The 22,073-nt window shown below is 47.1% G+C and overlaps 1 protein-coding gene across 1 annotated transcript in view; it reads right to left on the bottom strand.

Annotated features, from left to right (window-relative positions):
• Positions 1-22,073, bottom strand: part of LOC110518541 (ERC protein 2) — a 492,964-nt gene that overhangs the window by 456,334 nt on the left and 14,557 nt on the right. Inside the window, exon 2 of the mRNA XM_036947561.2 lies at positions 15,735-16,682. Coding sequence (XP_036803456.2) covers positions 15,735-16,418 — 684 coding nt within the window. The 5' untranslated portion in view covers positions 16,419-16,682. The remainder of the gene's footprint in view (positions 1-15,734; positions 16,683-22,073) is intronic.

A 22,073-nucleotide genomic window follows, 5' to 3' on the forward strand; every position in this document is an offset into this window, starting at 1 on the left:
ACACTGACACTCTGACACACTGACACTCTGACACTCTGACACTCTGACACACTGACACTCTGACACTCTGACACTCTGACACTCTGACACTCTGACACTCTGACACACAGACACACAGACACACTGACACTCTGACACACTGACACACAGACACACAGACACACAGACACTCTGACACTCTGACACTCTGACACTCTGACACTCTGACACTCTGACACTCTGACACACAGACACACAGACACACAGACACACTGACACACTGACACACTGACACACTGACACACTGACACTCTGACACACAGACACACAGACACACAGACACACAGACACACTGACACTCTGACACACAGACACTCTGACACTCTGACACTCTGACACACAAACACTCTGACACTCTGACACTCTGACACACTGACACACAGACACACAGACACACTGACACTCTGACACTCTGACACACTGACACACAGACACACTGACACACAGACACACAGACACACAGACACACAGACACACAGACACTCTGACACTCTGACACTCTGACACACTGACACACAGACACACTGACACACAGACACACAGACACACAGACACACAGACACACAGACACTCTGACACTCTGACAAACAGACACACAGACACACAGACACTCTGACACACAGACACACTGACACACTGACACACTGACACACTGACACACTGACACACTGACACTGACACTCTGACACACAGACACACAGACACACAGACACTCTGACACACAGACACACAGACACACAGACACACTGACACACTGACACACAGACACTCTGACACTCTGACACTCTGACACTCTGATACACAGACACTCTGACACACAGACACACAGACACTCTGACACACAGACACACAGACACACAGACACACTGACACACTGACACACAGACACACAGACACACTGACACACAGAAACACTGACACACAGACACACTGACACACTGACACACTGACACTCTGACACTCTGACACACAGACACTCTGACACTCTGACAAACAGACACACAGACACACAGACACTCTGACACACAGACACACTGACACTCTGACACACAGACACTCTGACACTCTGACACACAGACACTCTGACACTCTGACACACAGACACACAGACACACTGACACTCTGACACACAGACACTCTGACACACTGACACACTGACACACTGACACACTGACACACAGACACTGACACACAGACACTCTGACACACAGACACACAGACACACAGACACACAGACACACTGACACACTGACACACAGACACTCTGACACTCTGACACTCTGACACTCTGACACACAGACACTCTGACACACAGACACACAGACACTCTGACACACAGACACACAGACACACTGACACACTGACACACAGACACACAGACACACAGACACACTGACACACTGACACACAGACACTCTGACACACAGACACACAGACACACTATCACTCTGACACACTGACACTCTGACACTCTGACACACAGACACTCTGACACTCTGACACTCTGACACACAGACACACAGACACTCTGACACTCTGACACTCTGACACTCTGACACACTGACACACAGACACACAGACACACAGACACACAGACACACTGACACACAGACACACAGACACTCTGACACTCTGACAAACAGACACACAGACACACAGACACTCTGACACACAGACACACAGACACACTGACACACTGACACACTGACACACTGACACACTGACACACAGACACACAGACACTGACACACAGACACACAGACACACAGACACACAGACACACAGACACTCTGACACACAGACACACAGACACACAGACACACTGACACTCTGACACTCTGACACTCTGACACTCTGACACACAGACACTCTGACACACAGACACACAGACACTCTGACAAACAGACACACAGACACACAGACACACTGACACACTGACACACTGACACACAGACACACAGACACACTGACACACAGACACTCTGACACACAGACACACAGACACACAGACACACTGACACTCTGACACACAGACACTGACACTCTGACACACAGACACTCTGACACTCTGACACTCTGACACACTGACACACAGACACACAGACACACAGACACTCTGACACACTGACACACAGACACACAGACACTCTGACACTCTGACACTCTGACACTCTGACACACAGACACTCTGACACTCTGACACTCTGACACTCTGACACACAGACACACAGACACACTGACACACTGACACTCTGACACACAGACACACAGACACACTGACACACTGACACACAGACACACAGACACACAGACACACAGACACACTGACACACTGACACACTGACACTCTGACACACAGACACTCTGACACTCTGACACACAGACACTCTGACACTCTGACACTCTGACACTCAGACACAGACACACTGACACTCTGACACTCTGACACTCTGACACACTGACACACTGACACACAGACACACTGACACACAGACACACAGACACACAGACACACAGACACTCTGACACTCTGACACTCTGACACTCTGACACACTGACACACTGACACACAGACACACAGACACACAGACACACAGACACACAGACACACAGACACACAGACACTCTGACACTCTGACACTCTGACACTCTGACAAACAGACACACAGACACACAGACACTCTGACACACAGACACACTGACACACTGACACACTGACACACTGACACACAGACACTCTGACACTCTGACACTCTGACACTCTGACACACAGACACTCTGACACTCTGACACTCTGACACTCTGACACACAGACACACAGACACACTGACACACTGACACTCTGACACACAGACACACAGACACACTGACACACTGACACACAGACACACAGACACACAGACACACAGACACACTGACACACTGACACACTGACACTCTGACACACAGACACTCTGACACTCTGACACACAGACACTCTGACACTCTGACACTCTGACACTCAGACACAGACACACTGACACTCTGACACTCTGACACACTGACACACTGACACACAGACACACTGACACACAGACACACAGACACACAGACACACAGACACTCTGACACTCTGACACTCTGACACTCTGACACACTGACACACTGACACACAGACACACAGACACACAGACACACAGACACACAGACACACAGACACTCTGACACTCTGACACTCTGACACTCTGACAAACAGACACACAGACACACAGACACTCTGACACACAGACACACTGACACACTGACACACTGACACACTGACACACAGACACTGACACTCTGACACACAGACACACAGACACACAGACACTCTGACACACAGACACACAGACACACAGACACACAGACACACTGACACACAGACACTCTGATACACAGACACTCTGACACACAGACACACAGACACTCTGACACACAGACACACAGACACACTGACACACTGACACACTGACACACAGACACACAGACACACAGACACACTGACACACAGACACACTGACACACAGACACACTGACACACAGACACACAGACACACAGACACACAGACACACTGACACTCTGACACACAGACACTCTGACACTCTGACACACAGACACTCTGACACTCTGACACACAGACACACAGACACACTGACACACTGACACACAGACACACAGACACACTGACACACTGACACACTGACACACTGACCACAGACACACAGACACTGACACTCTGACACACAGACACACAGACACACAGACACTCTGACACACAGACACACAGACACACAGACACACTGACACACTGACACACAGACACTCTGACACTCTGACACTCTGACACTCTGACACACAGACACTCTGACACACAGACACACAGACACTCTGACACACAGACACACAGACACACAGACACACTGACACACTGACACACAGACACACAGACACACTGACACACAGACACACTGACACACAGACACTCTGACACACAGACACACAGACACACAGACACACAGACACACAGACACACAGACACTCTGACACTCTGACACACAGACACTCTGACACTCTGACACTCTGACACACTGACACACAGACACACAGACACACAGACACTCTGACACACTGACACACAGACACACAGACACACAGACACACAGACACTCTGACACTCTGACACTCTGACACACAGACACTCTGACACTCTGACACTCTGACACACAGACACACAGACACACTGACACACTGACACACTGACACACTGACACACTGACACTCTGACACACAGACACACAGACACTCTGACACACAGACACACAGACACACAGACACTCTGACACTCTGACACTCTGACACTCTGACACTCTGACACTCTGACACACAGACACTCTGACACTCTGACACTCTGACACTCTGACACTCTGACACACTGACACACAGACACACAGACACACAGACACACAGACACTCTGACACTCTGACACACAGACACTCTGACACTCTGACACTCTGACACTCTGACACACAGACACACAGACACACTGACACACTGACACACTGACACACTGACACTCTGACACACAGACACACAGACACACAGACACACTGACACACTGACACACAGACACACAGACACACAGACACTCTGACACTCTGACACTCTGACACACAGACACTCTGACACTCTGACACACAGACACACAGACACACTGACACTCTGACACACAGACACACATACACACAGACACACTGACACTCTGACACTCTGACACTCTGACACACTGACACACTGACACACAGACACACGGACACACGGACACTCTGACACTCTGACACTCTGACACTCTGACACACAGACACTCTGACACTCTGACACTCTGACACACAGACACACTGACACACTGACACACTGACACACTGACACTCTGACACACAGACACACAGAAACACAGACACTCTGACACTCTGACACACAGACACACAGACACTCTGACACACAGACACACAGACACACTGACACACTGACACACAGACACACAGACACACAGACACACTGACACACTGACACACAGACACTCTGACACACAGACACACAGACACACTATCACTCTGACACACTGACACTCTGACACTCTGACACACAGACACTCTGACACTCTGACACTCTGACACACAGACACACAGACACTCTGACACTCTGACACTCTGACACTCTGACACACTGACACACAGACACACAGACACACAGACACACAGACACACTGACACACAGACACACTGACACACAGACACTCTGACACACAGACACACAGACACACTATCACTCTGACACACTGACACTCTGACACTCTGACACACAGACACTCTGACACTCTGACACTCTGACACACAGACACACAGACACTCTGACACTCTGACACTCTGACACACTGACACACAGACACACAGACACACAGACACACAGACACACTGACACACAGACACACAGACACTCTGACACTCTGACAAACAGACACACAGACACACAGACACTCTGACACACAGACACACAGACACACTGACACACTGACACACTGACACACTGACACACTGACACACAGACACACAGACACACAGACACTGACACTCTGACACACAGACACACAGACACACAGACACTCTGACACACAGACACACAGACACACAGACACACTGACACTCTGACACTCTGACACTCTGACACTCTGACACTCTGACACACAGACACTCTGACACACAGACACACAGACACTCTGACAAACAGACACACAGACACACAGACACACTGACACACTGACACACAGACACACAGACACACTGACACACAGACACTCTGACACACAGACACACAGACACACAGACACACTGACACTCTGACACACAGACACTGACACTCTGACACACAGACACTCTGACACTCTGACACTCTGACACACAGACACTAAGACACACTGACACTCTGACACACTGACACACTGACACACAGACACACAGACACTCTGACACTCTGACACTCTGACACTCTGACACTCTGACACACAGACACTCTGACACTCTGACACTCTGACACACAGACACACAGACACACTGACACACTGACACTCTGACACACAGACACACAGACACACTGACACTCTGACACACAGACACACAGACACACAGACACACAGACACACAGACACACTGACACACAGACACACTGACACACTGACACTCTGACACACAGACACTCTGACACTCTGACACACAGACACTCTGACACTCTGACACTCTGACACTCAGACACAGACACACTGACACTCTGACACTCTGACACTCTGACACTCTGACACACAGACACACTGACACACAGACACACAGACACACAGACACACAGACACTCTGACACTCTGACACTCTGACACTCTGACACACTGACACACTGACACACTGACACACAGACACACAGACACACAGACACACAGACACACAGACACTCTGACACTCTGACACTCTGACACTCTGACACTCTGACAAACAGACACACAGACACACAGACACTCTGACACACAGACACACTGACACACTGACACACTGACACACTGACACACAGACACTGACACTCTGACACACAGACACACAGACACACAGACACACAGACACACAGACACACTGACACACTGACACACAGACACTCTGACACTCTGATACACAGACACTCTGACACACAGACACACAGACACTCTGACACACAGACACACAGACACACAGACACACTGACACACTGACACACTGACACACAGACACACAGACACACAGACACACTGACACACTGACACACAGACACACTGACACACAGACACACTGACACACAGACACACAGACACACAGACACACAGACACACTGACACTCTGACACACAGACACTCTGACACTCTGACACACAGACACTCTGACACTCTGACACACAGACACACAGACACACTGACACACTGACACACTGACACACTGACACACTGACACACTGACCACAGACACACAGACACTGACACTCTGACACACAGACACACAGACACACAGACACTCTGACACACAGACACACAGACACACAGACACACTGACACACTGACACACAGACACTCTGACACTCTGACACTCTGACACTCTGACACACAGACACTCTGACACACAGACACACAGACACTCTGACACACAGACACACAGACACACAGACACACTGAAACACTGACACACAGACACACAGACACACTGACACACAGACACACTGACACACAGACACTCTGACACACAGACACACAGACACACAGACACACAGACACACAGACACTCTGACACTCTGACACACAGACACTCTGACACTCTGACACTCTGACACACTGACACACAGACACACAGACACACAGACACTCTGACACACTGACACACAGACACACAGACACACAGACACTCTGACACTCTGACACTCTGACACACAGACACTCTGACACTCTGACACTCTGACACACAGACACACAGACACACTGACACACTGACACACTGACACTCTGACACACAGACACTCTGACACACAGACACACAGACACACAGACACACAGACACACAGACACTCTGACACTCTGACACTCTGACACACAGACACTCTGACACTCTGACACTCTGACACTCTGACACTCTGACACACTGACACACTGACACACAGACACACAGACACACAGACACTCTGACACTCTGACACTCTGACACACAGACACTCTGACACTCTGACACTCTGACACACAGACACACAGACACACTGACACACTGACACACTGACACTCTGACACACAGACACACAGACACACTGACACACAGACACACAGACACACAGACACTCTGACACTCTGACACTCTGACACACAGACACTCTGACACTCTGACACACAGACACACAGACACACTGACACTCTGACACACAGACACACAGACACACTGACACTCTGACACACATACACACAGACACACTGACACTCTGACACTCTGACACTCTGACACACAGACACACAGACACACGGACACACGGACACTCTGACACTCTGACACTCTGACACTCTGACACTCTGACACACAGACACTCTGACACTCTGACACTCTGACACTCTGACACACAGACACACTGACACACTGACACACTGACACACTGACACTCTGACACACAGACACACAGACACACAGACACTCTGACACTCTGACACACAGACACACAGACACACAGACACTCTGACACACAGACACACAGACACACAGACACTCTGACACTCTGACACTCTGACACTCTGACACTCTGACACACATACACTCTGACACTCTGACACTCTGACACACAGACACTCTGACACTCTGACACTCTGACACTCTGACACACAGACACACAGACACTCTGACACTCTGACACTCTGACACTCTGACACACAGACACTCTGACACTCTGACACTCTGACACACTGACACACTGACACACTGACACACACACACACACAGAGTACACACACACACACACAAAGTACACACACACACACAGAGTACACACACACACACAAAGTACACACACACACAGAGTACACACACACACACAGACTACATACACACACACACAAAGTACACACACACACACAGAGTACACACACACACAGAGTACACACACACACAGAGTACACACACACACAGAGTACACACACACACACACAGAGTACACACACACACACACAGAGTACACACACACACAGAGTACACACACACACAGAGTACACACACACACAGAGTACACACACACACACAGAGTACACACACACACAGAGTACACACACACACAGAGTACACACACACACACAGAGTACACACACACACACAGAGTACACACACACACAGAGTACACACACACACACAGAGTACACACACACACACAGAGTACACACACACACACACAGAGTACACACACACACAGAGTACACACACACACAGAGTACACACACACACACAGAGTACACACACACCAACACATTCACACAAACATACACAGACAAACAGATGGTGAAAAACAAGTCTTCAAATCAAATCAAATGTTATGTCACTGGTGCCAAATACAACAGGTGTAGACAGTGAAATGTTATGTCACTGGTGCCGAATACAACAGGTGTAGACAGTGAAATGTTATGTCACTGGTGCCGAATACAACAGGTGTAGACAGTGAAATGTTATGTCACTGGTGCCGAATACAACAGGTGTAGACAGTGAAATGTTATGTCACTGGTGCCGAATACAACAGGTGTAGCCTGTTGTGTAGCCTGTTGACAGCCTGTTCACCCCGCTATCATCCAGAAGGCGAGGTCAGTACAGGTGCATCAAGGCTGGGACCGAGAGACTGAAAAACAGCTTCTATCTCAAGGCCATCAGACTGTTAAACAGCCACCACTAACATTGAGTGGCTGCTGCCAACACACTGACACTGACTCAACTCCAGCCACTTTAATAATGGGAATTGATGGGAATTGATGTAAAATATATCACTAGCCACTTTAAACAATGCTACTTAATATAATGTTTACATACCCTACATTACTTACCTCATATGTATACGTATATACTCTACTCTATGTAATCTACTGCATCTTTATGTAATACATGTATCACTAGCCACTTTAAACTATGCCACTTTGTTTACATACCCTACATTACTCATCTCATATGTATATACTGTACTCGATACCATCTACTGCATCTTGCCTATGCCGCTCTGTACCATCACTCATTCATATATATTTATGTACATATTCTTTATCCCTTTACACTTGTGTGTATAAGGTAGTAGTTTTGGAATTGTTAGCTAGATTACTCGTTGGTTATTACTGCATTGTCGGAACTAGAAGCACAAGCATTTCGCTACACTCGCATTAACATCTGCTAACCATGTGTATGTGACAAATAAAATTTGATTTGATTTGATTTTAACAGAGAATAGCAGCAGCGTAAAAGAGGGGGGCAATGCAAACAGTCTGGGTAGCCATTTGATTAGATGTTCAGTAGTCTTATGGCTTGACAGAAGCTTAGCCACAGTGATGTACTGGGCCGTACGCACTACCCTCTGTAGTGCATTGCGGTCGGAGGCCGAGCAGTTGCCATACCAGGCAGTGATGCAACCAATGCTCTTGATGGTGCAGCTGTAGAACCTTTTGAGGATCTGAAGACCCATGCCAAAAACCTATTCTCCTGAGGGGGAAACGGTGTTGTCGTGCCCTCTTCACGACTGGCTTGGTGTGCTTGGACCATTTTAGTTTGTTGGTGATGTGGACACCAAGGAACTTGAAGCTCTCAACCTGCTCCACTACCGCCCCATCGATGAGAATGGGGGTGTGCTCGGTCCACCTTTTCCTGTAGTTCACAATCATCTCGTTAGTCTTGATCACGTTGAGGGAGAGGTTGTTGTCCTTGCACCACACGGCCAGGTCTCTGACCTTCTCCCTAGAGGCTGTCTCGTCGTTGTCGGTGATCAGACCTACCACAACTTAATGATGGTGTTGGAGTCATGACTGGCCATGCAGCCATGAGTGAACAGGGAGTACAGGAGGGGACTGAGCACACACCCCTGACGGGTCCCCGTGTTGAGGATCAGTGTGGCGGATGTGTTGTTACCTACCCTTACCACCTGGGGGCGGCCTGTCAGGAAGTCCAGGATCCAGTTGCAGAGGGAAGTGTTTAGTCCTTAGCTAAGTGATGAGCTTTGTGGCCACCATGGTGTTGAACGCTGAAATGTAGTCAATGAATAACATTCTCACAGGTGTTCATTTTGTCCATGTGTGAAAGGGCAGTGTGGAGTGCAATAGCGATTGCATCATCTGTGGATCTGTTGGGGTGATATGCAAATTGGAGTGGGTCTAGGGTTTCTGGGATAATGGTGTTGATGTGAGCCATGACCAGCCTTTCAATGCACTTCATGGCTACAGACGTGAGTGCTATGGGTCAGTAGTCATTTAGGCATGTTACCTTAGTGTTCTTGGGCACAGGGACTATGGTGGTCTGCTTGAAACATGTTGGTATTACAGACTCAATCAGGGAGAGGTTGAAAATGTCAGTGAAGACACATTCCAGTTGGTCAGCGCATGCTCGGAGTACACGTCCTGGTAATCTGTCTGAACCTGTGGCCTTGTGAATGTTGACCTGTTTAAAGGTCTTACTCACATCGGCTACGGAGAGCGTGATCACACAGTCATCCGGAACAGCTGATGCTCTCCTGCATGTTTCAGTGTTACTTGCCTTGAAGCGAGCATAGAAGGCTTCTGGTTGGGTATGTACGTACATTCACTGTGGGTGACTGTACTGACGATGTCATCGATGCACTTATTGATGAAGCCAGTGACTGATGTGGTGTACTCCTCAATGCCATCAGAAGAATCCCGGAACATGTCCCAGTCTGTGCAAAACAGTACTGTAGCTTAACATCTGCTTCATCTGACCACTTTTTTGACCGAGTCACTGGTGCTTCCGGCTTTAGTTTTTGCTTGTAAGCAGGAATCAGGAGGTCAGAATTGCCAAATGGAGGGCGAGGGAGAGCTTTGTATGCGTCTCTGTGTGTGGAGTACAGGTGGTCTAGAGTTTGTTTTCCTCTGGTTGCACATAGGTAAAACGGATTTAAGTTTCCCTGCATTAAACTCCCCGACCACTAGGAGCGCCGCCTCTGGACGAGCATTTTCCTGTTTGCTGATTGGCCGTATACAGCTCATTGAATTGGTTTGTGATGGTAAATAGACAGCTACGAAGAACATAGATGAAAACTCTCTTGGTAGATAGTGTGGTCTACAGCTTATCATGAGATACTCTACCTCAGGCAAGCAAAACCTTGCGACTTCCTTAGATATCGTGCACCAGCTGTTGTTTACAAATATACATAGACCGCCACCCTTTGTCTTAACAGAGGCTGCTGTTCTATCCTGCCGATACAGTGTATAACCCACCAGCTGTATGTTATTCATGTCGTCGTTCAGCCACAAGATATTACAGTTTTTAATGTCCCATTGGTAGGATATACATGCTTGTAGTTCGTCCACTTTATTATCCAACGATTGTACATTGGCCAATAGTACAAATGGTAAAGGCAGATTAGCCGCTCGCCGCCATATCCTCACACCCCGACCTCCTTCCGCGATACCTGCGTCTCTCCAGCGATTGACGGGGATGAGGGCCTTCTCGGCTGTCTGGAGTAAATCCCTCTCGTCCGACTCGTTAAAGATAAATTATTCATCCAGTTCAAGGTGAGTTGTCACTGTTCTGATTTCCAGAAGGTCTGTTCAGTCATAAGAGACGGTAGCAACAACATTATGTACAAAATAAGTTACAAACAATGCAAAAAATATATATATAAATAGCTTGGTTAAGAGCCCATAAACCGGTTGGTTAAGAGCCCATAAAATGGCAGCCATCCCCTCCAGCGCCATTTGAGTAAAGGAGGACCTTTTTAATGCTAATATTTCTCACAACCGGTCTCCCTCTGACTATCTCCAGAGAGGAGGGAAGGAGAATACAGAGAGGGGGAGAAGTAACAAGAATGGAGAGAACAAGAGGAGAGAAGAGGCAAAAGAGAGGAGGGAGGAAAAGGATGAGAGAGGGAGAGGGCAGAGGAACTTTGGCAGACAATAGATAATAGTGGCTTCTGTCGTGACGATAAGATATTACTAGAAACTAAAAAGTTAAGTCAGAAGGTCGAGGGAAGAGAAGTACAAGTTTAGAGAGGAATCAATAAAGGGTGCAACCGCTGTTTGACCTCCTCAATTAGAGTGTATTGATCCTACCATGTGCGTTTGTTAAAGAGGATTGTACTGACTGCAGAACAACAAGACCTCAATATCACCCATATTCCTGTCTACTGATATCTATCAGGTCTGCTAAAGAACAGCTATGTAATCTGTCATCATAGTGAACGGGTAGACAGCCAGGTTAGAGCGTTGGACCAGTACCCGAAAGGTTGCTGAATCGAATCCCTGAGTTGACAAGGTGAAAATCTGTCGCTCTGCCCCTGAGCAAAGCAGTTAACCCACTGTTCCCCGGGCGCCAGGACGTGGGTGTTGGGGTGTTGGGCTGAATGCGAAGACACATTTCAGTTGAATGCAATCAGTTGTACAACTCACTAGGTATCCCTTTTTCCCTACACACAGCACACACTGCTGTGTTCTGAATACAAACAATGATGATGTTTGGATCATGCCTAGTGGTATCCATCCACCCTAAAGACTTTACAAAGAACCACAATAATACAAAGAAAGATTAAAAAACATATATATTAAATCACTGTCTCACCCTCAATCCCCCTGACCCCTCACCCCCACCCCTCTCAGGTTATGTAAGGACTATGTTATGTGTCATCAGGATAATGTGCAGGCTACGGTGTACGGTATGTGCTATCTATGGCATCAGAGTAGTTATTATCAATGTACAGTAAGTAAGTGAAGATATTCTCCATATGCTCCATCCAACCACAAAGGAAGCTGTCTGTAGAATGATTCTGTATTCAGTCACTATTAATGAAAATACATCCCCTGTGGACTCAATGTTTCTCTGTTCTTCATCTGAGTGAGTAAAAACAGTGTGTGTGTGTGTGTGTGTACGCCGGTGTAAAAGCACAGTGGTACAGTTAGTGTAAGAGTGTGAGACCGAGCTAAAAAAGGTATGGAGAGGAGGCTTCACAGCTGTGTGAGGGAGAAGAAGCTAAGCCTCATAAAACACACCTCTGTGAGAAGGACAGAGTGAAAGGGAGAGAAGACAGACCAGAGAGCAGTCTATAGAACCTCTCCTCCCATTCATTCTAACTTCACAGAACAACTGACTTTTATAGCTGCTAGAATGCCAGCCGTTGGACATGTTCCCATGGTAACAGTGAGAGTGCCGTGTCTACCACACGGTCTTTATGTACACTACCGGTCAAAAGTTTGGGGTCACTTAGAAATGGCCTTGATTTTGAAATAAAAGCACACAAAAAAATTGTCCTTTAAAATAACATTAAATTGATAAGAAATACAGTACAGTGTAGACATTGTTAATGTTGTAAATGACTATTGTAGCTGGAAACGGCTGATTTGTTATGGAATATCTACATAGGCGTACAGAGGCCCATTATCAGCAACCATCACTCCTGTGTTCCAATAGCAGGTTGTGAGCTAATCCAAGTCATTTTAAAAGGCTAATTTGTCATTAGAAAACACTTTTGCATTTATGTTAGCACAGCTGAAAACTATTGTTCTGATTAAAGAAGCAATAAAACTGGCCAGTTAGACTAGTTGCGTATCTGGAGCATCAGCATTTATGAGTTTGATTACAAGCTAAAAATGGCCAGAATCAAAGAACTTTCTTCTGAAACTCATCAGTCTATTCATGTTCTGAGAAATGAAGGCTATTCCATGTCAAATTGCCAAGAAATTGCCAAGAAACTGAAGATCTCGTACAAGGCTGTGTACTACTCCCTTTACAGAACAGAGCAAACTGTCTCTAACCAGAATAGAAAGAGGAGTGGGAGGCCCCGGTGCACAACTGAGCAAGAGGACAAGTACATTAGAGTGTCTAGCTTGAGAAACAGACACCTCACAAGTCCTCAACTGGCAGCTTCATTAAATATTACCCGCAAAACACCAGTCTCAACGTGCTTCTTTAATCAGGACAACAGTTTTCAGCTGTGCTAACATAATTGCAAAAGGATTTTCTAATTTAAAAATATATATATATATTTCACCTTTATTTAACCAGGTAGGCTAGTTGAGAACAAGTTCTCATTTACAACTGCGACCTGGCCAAGATAAAGTGTAGCAATGTGAACAGACAGCAACACAGAGTTATACATGGAGTAAACAAGTCAATAACACAGTAGAATTTTTTTTAAACATTTAAAAAAAAAAGAGTCTATATACATTGTGTGCAAAAGGCATGAGGAGGTAGGCGAATAATTACAATTTAGCAGATTAACACTGGAGTGATAAACGATCAGATAGTCATGTGCAGATACTGGTAAACAAAAGAGCAGAAAAGTAAATAAATAAAAACAGTATGGGGATGAGGTAGGTACATTGGGTGGGCTATATACCGATGGACTATGTACAGCTGCAGCGATCGATTAGCTGCTCAGATAGCTGATGTTAAAAGTTGGTGAGGGAGATACAAGTCTCCAACTTCAACAATTTTTGCAATTCGTTCCAGTCACTAAGTCACTCAATCACTCAATTAGCCTTTTAAAATGATAAACTTGGATTAGCTAACACAACGTGCCATTGGAACACAGAAGTGATGGTTGCTGATAATGGGCACCTATGTAGATATTTCATAAAAATAAAAAAAAATCGGCCATTTCCAGCTACAATAGTCATTTACAACATTAACAATGTCTACACTGTATTTCTGATCAATTTGATATTATTTTATGGGGATTTTTTTTGTCTTTTCTTTCAAAAACAAGGACATTTCTAAGTGACCCCAAACTTTTGAACGGTAGTGTATATCTGTCTAAAAAAACACCCAGAAACCCATTGGGATACATTATACATTTTTACACAGAAACCTCCAGGCAGACGGTGTGGATGCTTTGTCCCCATGTTAAGACCATCATGGGCCTTCAATCAAGCCTCCCTCCCCCGGTTATTCTCACCTGGTCCTCCTCTGGAGAGGCCCACTTCTGTTCCTTCAGGATGGATGTAAGGGCTCCCTCCTCTTTCCTCATCCCTCTGTCTCGACTTTTCACCTCCGGGCTCCAGAAGTTCTTTCTACTGTTGACAGAAGAGCTCATCCTCCCTTCTCTCCCATCCCTCTCTCCATCCATCTCTCTTCTCAGCAATTCATTCTCTCTCTGCAGCTCCCTGAGCTGAACCTGGATGTCTTCTCCCGCTCCTTCTCCACCCCGTCCAGCCTGCCTCAGCAGCCCTGAGGGCCCCCCTGCCTGGAGGTGCTGGGTGTGGCTCTGGTCCCCATAGCCCTGGCTGTCTGATGTGGTGGTGATGTTGGGGCTGCTGCCCATGGCTGTGGTCCGGCCCGTGTAGGAGGTTCTGCTGGTGGCTCGCCCCAGAGTCATGGTTCCTTTAGGGTAGCCACCGGAGGAGGCCAAGGCATCGCGGTCACTTAGGTACATGGGGCCGGAGGTGGCGTAGGCTGCGTTCAGGGACTGGATGTTCTCCATAGACAAGGTTTTACCCCCTGACCCTGTCCCGGCCGACTTTGACCCGGACCCACTAGCCACGCCAAGTTTACGGTACCCCTGCTTCGGGTTCTTCTGTAACTTAGTTGAACGTGCGGAGCTGCCCTCTCCATGCCCAGTGCTCCTGGCACTGGCATGCATCCTGCTCTGATGACGGCTGGATTCTAATGTGGAAACATGGCAGCTACATGCTCAGAAAGAAAAACAAGTGTCTAACGAGGTGCCGTCTTTCTTGTCCTCGGGATCCTTATGTTTTTGGACTAGGATTTGTTTTACTCACTGACATTCATCTCTGTCACTGGTGGTTGGAGACAGTCACAGTTCCAACACAGCAGGCTGCTGATCTCTCATACAGGCTGGTCACTATTCTGGAGCTCACTGCCACACTGGAGGGTACCATGGATACTGTGGAAGAGAGCAGGAGGGAGGGAGGGAAATGAAAATAGATGGAAAGAGGAAGAGAAAAGATGGCGCCAATCAACAAAATCACACCAGCACAGACAATATCACCCCTGAGAGAACTGTGCTATTTCAATTGAGAAGTGAGATCTTAGACAGGTCTAAGCAGGCAGGAATCCTGTGGTATTGGGTTCAGAGTGGGAGTGGGCCTCTACTCTATGCTGAAAAGCTTTCTCTAGGTCTAGGCAACCCCTAATTAAACCCACATGTATAACCACATAGAGAGATAGAGAATGAGGGGAGACAGCGTGAGGTTACAGAAATAGATGGAGGAGTGGAGAAACTGGGAGAGAGGGATGATGAAGATGAAATAAAAAAGTGTGAGAGAGAGATGGGTACTGAGAAGAGAAAGAGAGTGGAGAAACTGGAAGACAGATGGAGACAGGGTAAGAGAGGAGAGAGGGGGAGAGGGGGAGAGAGAGAGAGACAGGGTAAGAGAGGAGAGAGAGAGGGAGAGAGAGAGAGACAGGGTAAGCGAGGAGAGAGAGAGAGAGAGAGAGAGAGAGACAGGGTAAGCGAGGAGAGAGAGAGAGAGAGAGACAGGGTAAGCGAGGAGAGAGAAGAGACAGGGTAAGCGAGGAGAGAGAGAGAGAGAGAGACAGGGTAAGCGAGGAGAGAGAGAGAGACAGTGTAAGCGAGGAGAGAGAGAGAGACAGTGTAAGCGAGGAGAGAGAGAGAGAGAGAGAGAGAGAGAGAGAGAGAGAGAGAGAGAGTGTGTGTAAGCGAGGAGAGAGGTATTGGTTATCCAAAATGGGGATATGTGGAGAAATCACTTTGCAAACCTCTACAGCAATATAACAAAGAGCCCAGAACAAAAATATATACAAGAAAAATGACAAAATCCTGTGGATACCCCAATTACAGAAGAATAATTATTGGAAAAACTATGCACTCTCCAACCCAAAAAGGCCTGTGGTGCTGATGGTATTTTAAATGAAATGATCAAATATACAGACCACAAATTCAAATTGGCTATACTCAAACTCTTCAACATTATCCTCACTGCAGGTATTTTCCCCGATATTTGGAACCAGGGATTGATCACACCAATCTATAAAAATGGAGACAAATTTGACCCAAATAATTAGAGGAATTTGCGTTAACAGCAACTTGGGGAAAATTCTCTGCAGTGTTATAAATAGCAGACTACATCATTTCCTTGACGAACACAACGTCCTGAGCAGAAGCCAGATTGGATTTCTAAAAAATTATCGTACATCAGACCACATTTACACCCTCCACACTCTAATTATTAAACAATTTGGCACAAATGTATTTTTTGTAAACTAATAGAAAGTGGTATTGCAGGGATAACATCAACGTACACTAAAAACAAATGTGCGGTTAAAATTAACAACAAGCAAACAGACTTCTTCTCTCGGGGACGGGGAGTGAAACAGGGCTGCCCAATAAGTCCAACACTATTTAACATCTACATTAATGAATTAACAACAAGCAAACAGACTTCTTCTCTCGGGGACGGGGAGTGAAACAGGGCTGCAAAATAAGTCCAACACTATTTAACATCTACATTAAGGAATTAACAACAAGCAAACAGACTTCTTCTCTCGGGGACGGGGAGTGAAACAGGGCTGCCCAATAAGTCCAACACTATTTAACATCTACATTAATGAATTAACAACAAGCAAACAGACTTCTTCTCTCGGGGACGGGGAGTGAAACAGGGCTGCCCAATAAGTCCAACACTATTTAACATCTACATTAATGAATTAACAACAAGCAAACAGACTTCTTCTCTCGGGGACGGGGAGTGAAACAGGGCTGCCCAATAAGTCCAACACTATTTAACATCTACATTAATGAATTAACAACAAGCAAACAGACTTCTTCTCTCGGGGACGGGGAGTGAAACAGGGCTGCCCAATAAGTCCAACACTATTTAACATCTACATTAATGAATTAACAACAAGCAAACAGACTTCTTCTCTCGGGGACGGGGAGTGAAACAGGGCTGCCCAATAAGTCCAACACTATTTAACATCTACATTAATGAATTAACAACAAGCAAACAGACTTCTTCTCTCGGGGACGGGGAGTGAAACAGGGCTGCCCAATAAGTCCAACACTATTTAACATCTACATTAATGAATTAACAACAAGCAAACAGACTTCTTCTCTCGGGGACGGGGAGTGAAACAGGGCTGCCCAATAAGTCCAACACTATTTAACATCTACATTAATGAATTAACAACAAGCAAACAGACTTCTTCTCTCGGGGACGGGGAGTGAAACAGGGCTGCCCAATAAGTCCAACACTATTTAACATCTACATTAATGAATTAACAACAAGCAAACAGACTTCTTCTCTCGGGGACGGGGAGTGAAACAGGGCTGCCCAATAAGTCCAACACTATTTAACATCTACATGAATGAATTAACAACAAGCAAACAGACTTCTTCTCTCAGGGACGGGGAGTGAAAACAGGGCTGCCCAATAAGTCCAACACTATTTAACATCTACATTAATGAATTGGCAAAAACATTAGAAGAATCCGGCAGCACCTGGTATCATCCTACACAACACTGAAATCAAGTGTCTGCTGTACGCAGATGACCTGGTGCTGCTGTCTCCCACTAAAGAGGGGTTACAGCAGCACCTAGATCGTCTTCACAGGTTCTGTCAGACCTGGGCTCTGACCGTTAACCACAGGTTCTGTCAGACCTGGGCTCTGACCGTTAACCACAGGTTCTGTCAGACCTGGGCTCTGACCGTTAACCACAGGTTCTGTCAGACCTGGGCTCTGACCGTTAACCACAGGTTCTGTCAGACCTGGGCTCTGACCGTTAATCACAGGTTCTGTCAGACCTGGGCTCTGACCGTTAACCACAGGTTCTGTCAGACCTGGGCTCAGACCGTTAACCACAGGTTCTGTCAGACCTGGGCTCTGACCGTTAACCACAGGTTCTGTCAGACCTGGGTTCTGACCATTAACCACAGGTTCTGTCAGACCTGGGCTCTGACCATTAACCACAGGTTCTGTCAGACCTGGGTTCTGACCGTTAACCACAGGTTCTGTCAGACCTGGGTTCTGACCGTTAACCACAGGTTCTGTCAGACCTGGGTTCTGACCGTTAACCACAGGTTCTGTCAGACCTGGGCTCTGACCGTTAACCACAGGTTCTGTCAGACCTGGGTTCTGACCGTTAACCACAGGTTCTGTCAGTCCTGGGCTCTGACCGTTAACCTAAAACAAAACAAATATAATGATATTCCAAAAAAGGTCCGGAAATAAGGATGACAAATATAAATTATATTTGGACACAGTTCTATTAGAACACACCAAAAACTACACATATCTAGGACTAAATATCAGCAACACAGGTAGCTTTCACGTGGCTGTGAATGAGCTGAGAGACAAAGCAAGAAGAGCATTCTATGCCATTAAAAGAAACATCAAAATCGAAATTCCAATTAGAATCTGGCTCAACATTTTTCAATCAGTTATAGAACCAATTGCTCTATATGGCAGTGAAGTATGGGGTCCAATCTCTAATTATGAATTTACCAAATGGGACAAACATCCAATTGAAATACTGCTTGAAGAGTTTTGCAAGACTGTATTGCAAGTGCAAAGAAAAACTCAAAATAACGCATGTAGAGAATTGGGCCGATACCCCCTCCTCATTCGAATAGAAAAAAGAGCCATCAAATTTTACAACCATCTAAAAACAAGTGACCCCAAAACATTCCATCACACAGCTCTACAATGTGAAGAGATGAAACAAGAGAAGAGTCCCCTCAGCCAGCTGGTTCTGAGGCTCAGTTCACCAACCCAAACCAACCCCATAGAGCCTCAGGACAGCACTCAGCCAGCTGGTTCTGAGGCTCAGTTCACCAACCCAAACCAACCCCATAGAGCCTCAGGACAGCACTCAGCCAGCTGGTTCTGAGGCTCAGTTCACCAACCCAAACCAACCCCATAGAGCCTCAGGACAGCACTCAGCCAGCTGGTTCTGAGGCTCAGTTCACCAACCCAAACCAACCCCATAGAGCCTCAGGACAGCACTCAGCCAGCTGGTTCTGAGGCTCAGTTCACCAACCCAAACCAACCCCATAGAGCCTCAGGACAGCACTCAGCCAGCTGGTTCTGAGGCTCAGTTCACCAACCCAAACCAACCCCATAGAGCCTCAGGACAGCACTCAGCCAGCTGGTTCTGAGGCTCAGTTCACCAACCCAAACCAACCCCATAGAGCCTCAGGACAGCACTCAGCCAGCTGGTTCTGAGGCTCAGTTCACTAACCCAAACCAACCCCATAGAGCCTCAGGACAACACTCAGCCAGCTGGTTCTGAGGCTCAGTTCACTAACCCAAACCAACCCCATAGAGCCTCAGGACAGCACTCAGCCAGCTGGTTCTGAGGCTCAGTTCACTAACCCAAACCAACCCCATAGAGCCTCAGGACAGCACTCAGCCAGCTGGTTCTGAGGCTCAGTTCACCAACCCAAACCAACCCCATAGAGCCTCAGGACAGCACTCAGCCAGCTGGTTCTGAGGCTCAGTTCACTAACCCAAACCAACCCCATAGAGCCTCAGGACAACACTCAGCCAGCTGGTTCTGAGGCTCAGTTCACCAACCCAAACCAACCCCATAGAGCCTCAGGACAGCACTCAGCCAGCTGGTTCTGAGGCTCAGTTCACCAACCCAAACCAACCCCATAGAGCCTCAGGACAGCACTCAGCCAGCTGGTTCTGAGGCTCAGTTCACCAACCCAAACCAACCCCATAGAGCCTCAGGACAGCACTCAGCCAGCTGGTTCTGAGGCTCAGTTCACTAACCCAAACCAACCCCATAGAGCCTCAGGACAGCACTCAGCCAGCTGGTTCTGAGGCTCAGTTCACCAACCCAAACACACCCCATAGAGCCTCAGGACAGTACTCAGCCAGCTGGTTCTGAGGCTCAGTTCACCAACCCAAACACACCCCATAGAGCCTCAGGACAGCACTCAGAAAATCTGGCCCAACCAAATCATCACAAAACAAAAATAAAAATATATCACCTATTGAAAAGACACCACAAAAAATCTAAGTAAACTTCAATGCTATTTGGCTCTAAACAGACAGTACATGGTGGCAGACTATCTGACCACTGTGACTGATAGAAAACTGAGTAAAACACTGACTAGGTACAGACTCAGTGAGCACAGTCTGGCTATAGAGACCGGTCGTCACAGACACACCTGGCTGCCCAGAGAGGACAGTCTGGCTATAGAGAACGGTCGTCACAGACACACCTGGCTGCCCAGAGAGGACAGTCTGGCTATAGAGAACGGTCGTCACAGACAAACCTGGCTGCCCAGAGAGGACAGTCTGGCTA

Source organism: Oncorhynchus mykiss, chromosome 16 (assembly GCF_057628025.1).
Source record: "Oncorhynchus mykiss isolate SJ-2025 chromosome 16, ASM5762802v1, whole genome shotgun sequence".
In the NCBI taxonomy this organism is placed as follows: Eukaryota; Metazoa; Chordata; class Actinopteri; order Salmoniformes; family Salmonidae; genus Oncorhynchus; species Oncorhynchus mykiss.